The sequence below is a fragment of the Triturus cristatus genome, chromosome 1_2 (genome assembly GCF_964204655.1).
Source record: "Triturus cristatus chromosome 1_2, aTriCri1.1, whole genome shotgun sequence".
Classification (NCBI taxonomy): Eukaryota; Metazoa; Chordata; class Amphibia; order Caudata; family Salamandridae; genus Triturus; species Triturus cristatus.
In genome coordinates, this window is record NC_140580.1 from 916,343,918 (window position 1) to 916,355,948 (window position 12,031).

Here is a 12,031-nt window from a genome sequence, read left to right on the forward strand (position 1 = left end):
AGAAATGCAGCTCTATATGGGGCAGAGTTGTGGGGCCATTCTCAGCTGAAAGGTCTTTCTCTATTAGAGAACAAGTTTATTAGACTTTTATTGGGCCTACCGCAAAGCACCCCTCTAGTACCGCTACGCCTTGACCTGGCAATTCGACCAATAGATGAAGAAGCTGGCCTACGTCCTTTAACATACTGGCGAAGACTTTGGCTCACAGATGAGCTAGGGTCCTATTGTCGTGATCTAAGTTCAATAATTGCAGTTAGCACTTCAAAGAAGTTTCCCTGGCTTGTCTATATTAAGGAGATGTGCTATAGGATTGGTTTGCCTGAACTCTGGACTAGCCCTGGGGTATTCTGTTTGACGCTCTCTCGTGCCAAACTGGTACAGGTATATAGGCAGCATAAGCTAAGTACATTACAACAAAACACAACTCTTGGCAGTCTTTCGAGGCAGTTTTTGGTAAATAAAGACCAGTATATCTTTGAATCATTCCTGAATGAAGTGCACCCATTTCTGGCAAGGAAACTATATATCCAATTTAGGATGGGCACCTTACCTCTTAGGGACTTTACTAAGAACTGGGCCAAACAAAGAGAAAACATTTGCCCAGCCTGCGGAAGGTCGCCTGAGACAATAATCCATGTACTGTTTCTTTGCGTTGCATATAGAGCCCCCAGGAAGTATTGGCTCATTCCTCTATGTAGGAACTTAGGATTTACAAGATGTACCGAAGCCTATCGCATCTTAGCCACTGACACAAGTACTGTTGTAGTGTTTGCTGTTTCACGTTTTTTACATGCAATGTGGATTAAGCGTCTTAAGTACTAAAACTATTGTATGCTGCTATGTATATTTTCCATGGTCTATTTTTAAATCAATTTTTTTAATGCCTTTTATTATGCTCAAGTTTGCTTTTTATATGTATTTTATGCAACTTTTATGATCTTTTGATCGAAATAAAGTGTACAAATGGAATGGAATGGAAACAAGGGCAGTTTTTAGTGGGGAAAAAAGTGATGTCCATGTTGTGTTTAGGGCCCTTTCCTGTCGCTGGCACTAGGGCTACTCACTCAAGTGAAGTACCACTTCTATCGGGAGACATGTGGAAGTACAGAATAGTATAACATTTGTTTTGACCAATTCTATCTCTCTGCATTTGTGCCTTCCAAATGTAAAGCAGTGTGTAAGAAAGACGACATTTCGATAAACAACCCTCTGCATCACATGGTAGTATGGGTACCCACACATTCAGAGATGTACAAATAACCACTAAAATCTGTATCTGGTGTCTATTTCAGAAATACATAGATCTCCTTGACACACATTTTTTACTCTTTCTATTTTACCATACGAATTGCTCTATACCCAGTACACAACACAAAACCATTCTAAGGTGCAGTTCAGCTGTTGGCTCTAGGTACCTTGGGTTCTTGGAAAACTCACAAACCCTATATATCCTCACAACCAGAAGAGTCTAGCAAACATAATGGGAAACTGCATTTGCAAATTGGCCATCTTGAAGTTGCAAATGAAATGTCACACATAGCTGTTTTCTGGTACTCATTTTTAATATTTTTTAGTTTCAACCGTCAGTTTATTGGGGGGGGGGGACATTGAGAGATCTACACAAATTATCCCTTGCTGAAGCTAGACGTTGGTCTTCTTTTCAGAAATCGATAGCTTTCCGGGATCATTTATGTGTTTCACCCTGGTTTCCATCACAAAATGGAAGTAGGTTGAAAGCACAAAACTTTGGAAAAACTGGCTACCTCTTTGAAAAATGCCAAAACTGTGGTAATTAAAAAAAAAAAAATAATAATAATAATGATTTAGCTCTGGTGTTCCGGTTAGTCAGGAAAACGGTGACTTTAGCACAGCAAACCAAAAGTTGATGCCATTTTTAAGGGAAAAAACAGAAGCCTTTTTGTGGAGCACTTTACTATTCCCCACAAAAAATTCATATATTTTGGCTATTTACGTAGTCCCCTCCAGGGGAATCCCCAAAACCTGGATACCTTTGGAATCCCCAGGAAGTTGAGGGGGGAGGGGTGTGGGGTGCAAATTTGGCATGGATACTTATGTGGAAAATATTATGGAGACCTAACCGCGAACTACCCCAAATAGCCAAAAAAGGGCTTAGCATTCTAGGGGGAAAAGGCCTAGCAGCGAAAGGGTTAAGGCTGCTTTTTTAGTGTTTAGGACACAAGCAACCGGAGTCATTTTAGAAGTTATCTTTCAGTTCCCCATAGAAGCTGCCAAAGTCCCTCTCACCAGTAGTTCCATGGAACAGGGATTCTCCACTTGCCTTCTGAGGGCTTCTCTGATAGTAAGCAGTTAGGTAAGGCCTTAAACAATTTGTCACTCCTGAGTGAGTCTAGGACTCATAGTGTTGTCCTTCTCTAACAAAGACAGCAAAATGCTCAGAGAAAGAAGAATAAGTAGAATAAAAGAAATAGTTTACATATCCTTTGTTTATTTGGTGCGACTCCTGAGATGTTCCAGGGGAGCAAGCTGGTGCAGGCACAAACACATGCATGAGCACTGACAGATACACTCAAATTGTATTTCCGACAGTTTTGTGGAAAAAAGCTGTTGCACACACATTGCTGTCGAGGCAGAACACCTATCTCCTTTTGTACCCTGAATGAAACTGCTGTTGTCCAATTATCAAATTAACATCATTTATATGTTTACTGCCTCGTACCGTGTCAGGTTCATGTTCATTCACCCTACGGAAGCAGTAGGGATGGAAGGAATATAGGACGGGCTTCAGCAATGAAGGAACTTTGGCAGGGAGGGTTGAGAATTTGAGGGGAAATCTGCAGAAGGAATGCAAATCATTTTATCAAAAGTATGGTAAAGAGGCTATGCTCCAAGGGAGGGACAACCACAAGAGGAGGAAGGCAAGCCCTTGAATAACTAGCAAGTAAATGAGTGACAATGAAGCCAACAGATGGCAAGCAATTAGCAGGCTACGAGCCCTTAAATGTTCTTGGTAGGCCCACAATTTGTCTTTTGCAACCAGATAGCTGTGCTGTCTGGTAGGCTCAATCTAAAGAGCAAAGTGGAAAAGGCTTAGCTAGGAAAGCATATAAAAACAAACAAAATGGTATTTTATTCTTGTGGGGGAAAGGAGCTTAAAGAAATTCTCATACAAATGTTACTAACATCTTCCACAAACCTTTCTGAATGTTTGATCTGGTGCTCATTAGGCAAGTATTTCTGCCATATGTAAACCAATGTAGCAGAATATTGAAAGGTTTTACAATTAAGTGACATTCAATTTCTCCAAAAATGCAAGGCTGGCTCCAAACGAAGAGGTTGGCCAAGTGTATTGATGAAGCATGGTGAAGTCATTATCACCACTGACTAGATCATTTGAAAAGGCAGGGCTCAGAGTGCATGTTTGACTGTGCTGAATACTCAAAAACACAGAGGAAGAGTTGGGACATTACAGAGCAGCATCCTATTTAACACTGGGCAGGAGCACACTCTATGAAACACCTATGGCAAAAACGACCTATTCACCAACTGTCAATTAGGGTAATCCGACTTTCTCTACTGCCTGTCCTGATTAAGACTAAACTACCCACATGATTTCTGGCCCCTCACATTAGCACCACCAAATCGGTTTTTCAGGTATGAAAGCCTTTTTCTCCAGGGAGGAGGGAAGTGCCAAATTACCCAACCCAAAGCAATTAAGACAGTTACCCATATTTATAATAATCACACTGATGCTTACATGACATCACAAATCCCCTTTGCAGAGAAGTGTCCCAGAAATCCCCAGAGTCAAATAAGTTAACTTGGGATGGCTGGATGAAGGTAATTCACCTTTAGACACATCATCCTGTCCCCAGAAGGTAGACATTTTGAAACGGCAAAGTGGGTGCAGGAAGGTGAAGGTGACCTCAGACACATCTATTCTGCTGGATATGGTGTATGGTCTATGAGGGAGCCCTGCAGGTGGACACAAGGGACAGCACCTTTCGAACCAGATATTGAATGGGTCACAATCATGCACTGAATATACAAATGATTGTTGCAACGTGTTTATCAATTGCCTTGTTATATTTTAAATTGGTGGGTGTCTTCATAATGTGTTTTATGTTATATGTGTGGTTTATTGATGGTGCATATGATTTTCATAAACTGTAACAATACTTTGTAGAATTAAATATACTGCTGTGGTAGGTATGTAAAAGGGGCCTCTCTGGGGTGTTCACACCCCAGTGATCGCGTCTAACAAGATGTGCTTATTTGCTGCACTGCTTGAAGTAAAGGGGTCTTAACAAGCACTGTGCTTCCTTTTTAAGGTCTCGCCTAAGCAGTGCGCATGCGCTGCATAGGAGGACCTTTAGCCATTGTTCTGGTCATTTTCAAGCACACACTCGTGGTTGTGGCGGCATCCACCTTGCGGGAGCGTGCAGGGGCGCGCCACGAGTGCAGTGCTTAAAAATGAGCAGACTGCTAGCGCGCGCAACACTCGCGGGTGCACTCCTCCGCCTCTCTCTCCCTCTCTGATGTCCCTTCATTGCTTTAACCGGGCATTCATCTCCATTGTGCGAGTGCCTGCTACCTGCCTTTCTGTTATGAGTGATTCATTGCTTTCCCGGAGCTCTCAGCTCTGTTGTGTGTGTGCCTGCCTGTGCTCTCAATCCGTTTGCGTGTGTGAATGCTGCCTGCCTTTCTGTTATGAATGATTCACTGCTTTCCCCAGGCTCTCAGCCCCGTCTTGTGCGTGCCTGCTGCCTGCCTTTGTGTTATGAATGAGTCACTGCTGTCCCCGGGTGCTAAGCCAAGTTGTGTGCGTGCCTGCTGCATGCCTGCCCCTCCTTCCCACTGCTTTCGCTGGGCTCTCAGCCCCGTCGTATGCGTGCCTGCCTTTCTGTTATTATTGATTCACTGCTTTCCCCAGTCACTGAGCCCCGTTGTGTTTGTGTCTGATGCCTGCCTGTCCCACCTTCTCACTGCTCGCCCCAGGTTCTCAGCCCCATCATGAGCGTGCATGCTGCCTGCCTGTCCCTCCTTCTCGCCACTTTCCACAGGCTCTCAGCCTCGTTGTGTGCATGCCTGATATCTGCTTGTCCCTCCTTCTCGCCACTTTCCCCAGGCTCTCAACCTCGTTGTATGCATGCCTGATATCTGCCTGTCCCTCCTTCTCGCCACTTTCCCCAGGCTCTCAGCCTCGTTGTGTGCATGCCTGATATCTGCCTGTCCCTCCTTCTCGCCACTTTCCCAAGGCTCTCAGCCTCGTAGTGTGCATGCCTGATATCTGCCTGTCCCTCCTCCTCGCCACTTTCCCCAGGCTCCTAGCCCCGTCGTGAGTGTGTACCTGCTTCCTGCCTGTCCCTCCTCTCTGCTTTCCCCGGGCACTGAACCCCGTCGTGTGGGTGCCTGCTGCTTTCCTTGTCTTTCTTTTTCCCTGCTTTCCCTGGGCTCTCAGCCCTGTGGTGTGTGGGTATGTCTGCTGCTTGCCTGAAGCAGAGTTCAACAAGCATTTGCAATGCAATAGGTCTGGCATTTACGCGAGTTTGAGCTATTGACACTGCAAATACAATGCCTTTTATTTTTGTTTTCAAAACAGAAATAAAAGGCAGTGTCATTTACAATGCCAATAGCTTAAACTTGCATAAATGCGAGACCTATTGCATTGTAAATGCTTGTTCACTGGGAAGTATCTGTGTCACCTCTTAATGGCCTCTAGGTGGATTTTCTAAGCTACATGCCTTAAGAAAACTATTTCTTTCAACAGGTTTGCATCCATAGATTCAATGCAAAAAATCTTAACCTGCTATAAAATCTTCCATGAAAAATCGACCTTATTTTTTTTTTTATGCGCCTCTATTTTCCTTCTTCCTTCTCCGTGCCTTTCTTGAATATAAACTACTCTAAATATCATGTCTGTCTTCAGCTCTTTTTGGAAACCATAATATCTATCAATTCCTGCAAGCATTTGCTTCTCACATAGCTCCCTCTAAGGATCACATCTATGTTAACAATGTACCACAAAGAAACTGAAGACAATGCATGGTATGACCATGCAAAACTAACCCCAATAACTAATGGACTGACTACTAACAACTTGTAGCGTGCTACCTGCCAGACAGTGCTTCAACACCTCGTCAGGGCTAGTAGGTGCTATATAAATGCAATTTAAACAATCCTACTACTTGGAGCCTAATCCAAGGCCCTGCTGACTGAACTATTTCACATAATACATTTCACTTTAAAGATGTAAGCTAATAGCTTTTCATTTATAGAGGTTACCTTTGACAAAAACCAGTATAGTGGGAAATGGACCAGCGTGTCTCGTTTATTATATAAATCTTTCGCTAGCTGACTGCATTAGGGGATAGCCACATTATGTGCCTGGTATGAATTGTCATTTTAACGTAGTAAAGAAATATTGTTTTTAAACCTTACACAGGCTTTTGCAATACAGACCCTTCCACCAAAATCACTAGCAGAATGTATGGATTACACGTGCAAAAGAATTTTCACTAACATGTGGCATTGCCTTGCTTACACTTAATATTCCATCTCAAGTTCACAATGGATTTACAAACAATGGTCATTACAGTTACCTAATCTTTGTAACTGTGAAATAATAGCATGTTTTTTTTACGAGCCATATGCACCCGTGTAACACTTCAGTATAAATTGTACAATGCTCTTCACATCAACAAGTATTTACACTCCATACAAGCAGTTACATCAGCTCTTATGCATGGTAGAAAATTCATGCTCACACAAATTACTTGTTGCAGGCTTGAACATTGGATTCTTAACGAACTGCATCAGACTCCAGGCCAGAGCATTTTATGACCGATGACATCTTATGCAGACCAATAATGATTTCAAGGACACTTACCTGGTTTCTGGATTGTACCCCAAGATGTAGAAAAATGAATCAATTCGGGCTTTGAACTCACGAGCAGCAAATATATCAGAAAAGTGAGAGATGTTACATTTTCCCCTGCAAGCAAATGAGAGAAAACACTGTCAGTTCTGCAATCTGCCAGGAAGCAAAGTCAAGACAAACGTTACCTTTGGTGCGGTCTTTCTGGTAGGTAGTCTATTTAACCACAGATTCCTCACCTTGTGAATATCCGCAGGTGTCAGAATGGATGCTGAGAATTTGCTCCGCAATTACCTTACGCATCGGTAGGTGGCATCATGTGGCCACACTTCGGGTCCGTGTTGCCCAATATGAAATCCCATGGCCCCTACATAGCTGCCTCCTCTGTGTGCTGATATCCGTTTCTTTCTAAAATCTGTCCGCACCTTCAGATGCAGAGCCTTCAGTAAACAGATTGCGCCAGTGTGTAGATCTCTAGATTGGAATCTTATAAGTATGGATGAGAGAAGTCCATTCAACAGAACAGTGAGTTGGGAGGTGGGTCAGTTTGGAATCTGTGGTTAGAGTATCCACCAGAAAGAGGGCTACCAAAGGTAACTAGCCTTCTTCTGATGGATACTATTAACCAAATATCCCTCACTTTGTGAATAGATACAAAAAGCAGTACAACCCCATGTGGTGGGTCTGTGGAATAGCTCAGACAAGCACACACTCCAAGACTGAACAGCCAAAGTGTCCTTCCTGTCAGACCTAGTTACCCAGGCAGTATTGCTTTGTGACCCTTGTCAAATGTTTGAGATTGGCCAGTGTGGTGGTAGCAGCCTTTGTACTGGAGCAATGAGCACATGGGCCCACATAGGTCCACTTGAGGCAGTTTCCTTGCAAGTTCCCAACAGATCTTGATAAACAAGACAATCTCTTGAGATGGTTCTTTTCAGGACCGATTTCCCCCTTTTCACTACAGAGAAACCTACTAAGAGCTCATCGTCCAGCCGATGTTCTCTTATGCAGGCGATGGAAAAGCTTAGAGCTCTATTTACATCACCAAACTTGAACTATAACCAATCAGATGTTAGTATCCTCTACAACATTGCCAACAGAGGCTGAGTCCCTCAGATTTTCAAGCATAAGTGGTAATAACATCCTTAGCTATAAGGGTAGCCTCTCCAAGAAGGAGGGTGGATCGCATGTGAAACTATGAAAGATACCAATACTGGTTAACTGCAGTTACTGGTAAGTAACCTATTTTCTTATTCAGTATTGGATCTTTCATAGACTTGCATGCTTGAATCCAAGGAGCAAGCAGTGATGTAGGTAATTTAAGTACCCTTAGAGGATGGTGGGTACAAAAGAAAAAATATATACACACACATGTATCTATCTATCTATCTATCTATCTATCTATATATACACACACACACACACACACACACACACACACACACACACACACACACACACACACAGATAGGAAGATAGATAGCTTGCAAGCATTTACATCTATAACAGATAACTAACCATAAAGGAGAGACTTAATAAAGAATTCACAACAGTTTGATATGCATTGGAATTTAAAGATTAATAAACCTCTCTATGTAAAGAGGCTCACCTTATTGAAACGGATAGCGTAGTACCGCCTGGCCCACGGTTGCATTTCTGCGTTGCACTGATTCCTGGCAGTAGTGCTGCGTAAACATCTGGCTGCTCTTCCACGTCACAGCACAACATATCTTCTCTATTGGAACGCCTGCAAACAGAGCAGCCGAAGTGCACACAGCTCTCGTTGGAAGTGCTTTAGCTTTCATTGTTAGCAGTTTGCCAGCTTTGGAGTGGCAAAACTAAATTGCTGTTGAAATCCACCTTGCTATTTTGGCTTTCGTAACTACAGTCCCCTGAAAAAATGGATTTTCAGATACTAGCAGTTGTTCTGTTGTCCGAATATTATTTGTATGGTGGATATGGAACTTAAGAAATCACTAAATGTCCAATGTATGAAGCAATCTTTTGGCCAGTGATACCGGATTAGGGAAAAAAGACCGCAGTAGGATAGGTTAATTGAGATGAAATTGAGTAGGAACCCTAAGAATTAATTTACGTTTTGGTAAGTATACAGTTTAAGGTTTCATACAATTTTCAAACTCCACACTTAGAACATTATTCACAGAAAAGCAGTCAGTGCAATCTTATGGGAGGAAATTAAGTTATCAGTTTACATGCAAGTACTTAGTTTTGGGAGTTGGTTTTTCCGGGGTTAGAACAAGAGTTCCCCCAGGGTCAAGGATGCACTCTCAAAGCACCTTCAGCGGTACTAGGGCTGCCGGGCGCAAAGTGCTGAGGCCCATTGTTATCTAATGAGGGATACGGGGCGACCAGTTGGAGGCTGATCAACAGCAGGCCACAAGATTGTGGGAGCAAAGCTCCTGGACTTAAGCTCAGGGTAAAGGGGGATCCGAGTTAGCACACAAAGTGCACCCACAGCAGCCGGGAGCAGGGTGCTGTTTTGGCTTCGGGTGCCCTGTTACTTTCAACGGGGAGTCTGCGGTTACTACAAACAATGCAAGCTCGGGCACGCAGATCTTCTGGAGGCGACCACTGGTTGGAGAGGTAAGTTAGGATGTTGTGGGATGCCGAGACACCGTCGGTTGGGCCACCCAAGTCCATGGGGCATCGGGTTTTCTTTACCGGCTCCAGTCGCGGTCAGAGGGATGCTCCAGAAAGGGGCTGCAGGCGTCGTCTGGAGACTTGAGGCAGGTCAGGGATCACCAGACCCAGGCTAGGATCGCCAGGGAGACCTCCTTGTGGTGTTGGGCCACTCGCACTCAGGCTGTGGGTGTCTGGTGCAGAGTGCTACAGACTCATGGATTTGTCTGTAGCCAGAGTCTATTGGTGAGCAAATCCGGTGCTCACGGGAGACTAAGTCTGGTTGGGGAAGGCAGGGCAGGTTCTCCGGGTTCTGGGGGGCTGCTGGCTGCAGGACACAGGGATTTCGCTGAAGTAGGTCGAGGTCGAGACAGGCCGGGTAGAGTTGGGGTTAAGTCAGTTGGTTTCCTCCTCCTCTTCTTTCAGCACAGCTCTTCAGTCCTTGTTTCTTCTTATCTGAGGAGGCTTCTAAATTTAGGGGTGTTTCACGTAGGTAAAGGTTGGGACCAATGTGTCCCTTCCTTGGGGCGGGAACATCCCCTATTATGCCACTCTCCAGTGGAAGGGGGCATAAGCCTTGATCTGGTTGTCAGCCCCCACCTCCCCCCCGTCTTCAAAATGACAGGGACTGAAAGTTGTGCTTCGCCTCGCCTCCCCAACTTGAGGGGTGAGGTGGCAAAGGTGGCCACACCTCTCCTCATATCTTGATTTTCTCAGCGATTCTCCTGTCCAAAGTGGGGGTCAGAACCGGTGGGGACCAGTTGCTGGGAGCAGCAAAGGGCTGGGTCAAGTTACGCAGGCTGCAAGCCTTTGAAGCTTCCCCCTCATGAACCCTGCCCATCCTGGGGGAGGAGGCTTGGCACCTAGACCCAGGATGTGCTTTGTTTCAGGACCCAGATAGCGACAGGCTCTCGATCCAGGGGTCCAGACACATGTCTGATGCTGGCAGCTTGCGAGCAGCCTCTCAGCCAGGACACTAGAGTCAGGTCGTTTTTCAAGGGGCATCTGTAAGACGCCCTCTGAGTACATTTGTCATTAAATCCTACACTGGCATCAGTGTGGGTTTAATGTGCTGAGAAGTTTGATATCAAACTTCCAAGTTTTCAGTAAAGCCACTATCGTGCTGTGGAGTTCACAATGACAAGCTCCCATACCATATACTCTTTATGGCATTACTTCACTTCCAATATCTAAGAATAGATTTGGATACTGTAGGGGTAAAAGGCTCATGCACCTGTACCCTCACCAGAGGCATAGTGGACCCAGCTAGAGGGGTGGCTGACCTATGCCATAGGCAGTGGACTGTAGGCATGGCACACTGGCATGCACAAAAACAATGGCAGTTTGTGTGTGTAAAGGTACAGGGCCTCTAAGGGTGGCACAACAAGTGCTGCAGGCCTTAGAGGCCTTCCCTGGTCGCAGTGCCCTTAGTAGTAATGGTACCTTTTACAAGGGACTTACATGTGGCCAGGGAGTTACCAATTCGGATGTGCAACAGTACAGATTTAGGGAAAGAACATAGTCCCTGGGTACCTGGTTGGTAAGAACCCAGGGAACACTTAGTTAAAGAGCATCGACATTAGGAAAAAATTGGGTACCAATGGCAGAAACAGGAGGCCTTGAGAGAGACGAGATATCTGAGACCACCACATTAGAGCTTCTATAATCCCTGGGGTTATGTCACCAAGTCCTTGAAGAACCCTTCTGATTAAATCCATTGGAGATGCAGCTCTTCCTGTAATGGCCTAATCTTAAGGAATGTCAGCGGAACTAGGTTGATTGCTGAAGAAATCATTTACGGAAGCGACTTGAACAGCCTCACTGAAACGTACATTTTCTTGAAATTTTGTGAGTCAAGTTTACCAGTCTCCTTTGTCTTTCCTGGGAGAGAAAGGCTTTGTTCTTAGTTGTATCAAGATTGGCTCCTTGAAACTACATCATTTGACTGACAGTAGTTGAAGATTTGTCGATTTACAGTGAGACCCAGCTTAAGAAACAGTGACACGAAGGAGTGGATAGCTCTGAAAGCTTGCCTTGAAGTTGTAATATTTAGCAGCCAGTCGTCTATGTAGGGGAATACCTGATGACCTTGTTTCTTGAGAGCGGCTGCTACCGGGCCAAACACTTGGTGAATATGTGAGAGGCTGACATGAGGCCAAATGGGAGGACTTGGAATTGATAAGGAGTACCAGCTACAGTGAAGCGGAGATATTTGCGGTGTTCAGGATTAATGGGGATACGATTAAATTAATCTTCCAGGTCTAGAGATGCCTAAAGTCTCCGCTGTTTAGGAGGTGAAGAAAATCAAAGAGATTAATCTTTCGAAAGGATTGGTGCAGACAAATTTGTTTAGGTTTCCGAGGGTGAGAATGGGTCTCTGTTCCAGTTTTCTTGCATATGAGGAAAGAACAGGAGTATAATATTTTCCTTTTAAGCAACCGGAACCTTCTCTATTGCTCCCTTGGCAAGCATATTGAGGACTTCTGATTTCAATAAGTGACGACTTTGGCCGGGGGGGGGGGTGTGGGGGGGGGG

General features: G+C 44.6%; 1 protein-coding gene across 18 annotated transcripts in view; it reads right to left on the bottom strand.

Moving 5' to 3' along the window:
- The window catches only part of RERE (arginine-glutamic acid dipeptide repeats), a 1,190,399-nt gene that overhangs the window by 458,113 nt on the left and 720,255 nt on the right, over positions 1 to 12,031 (bottom strand). For all 18 annotated transcript variants that reach the window (XM_085609712.1, XM_085609701.1, XM_085609709.1 and 15 more), the window contains one exon: positions 6,869 to 6,973. In XM_085609712.1, coding sequence (XP_085465838.1) covers positions 6,869 to 6,973 — 105 coding nt within the window. The remainder of the gene's footprint in view (positions 1 to 6,868; positions 6,974 to 12,031) is intronic.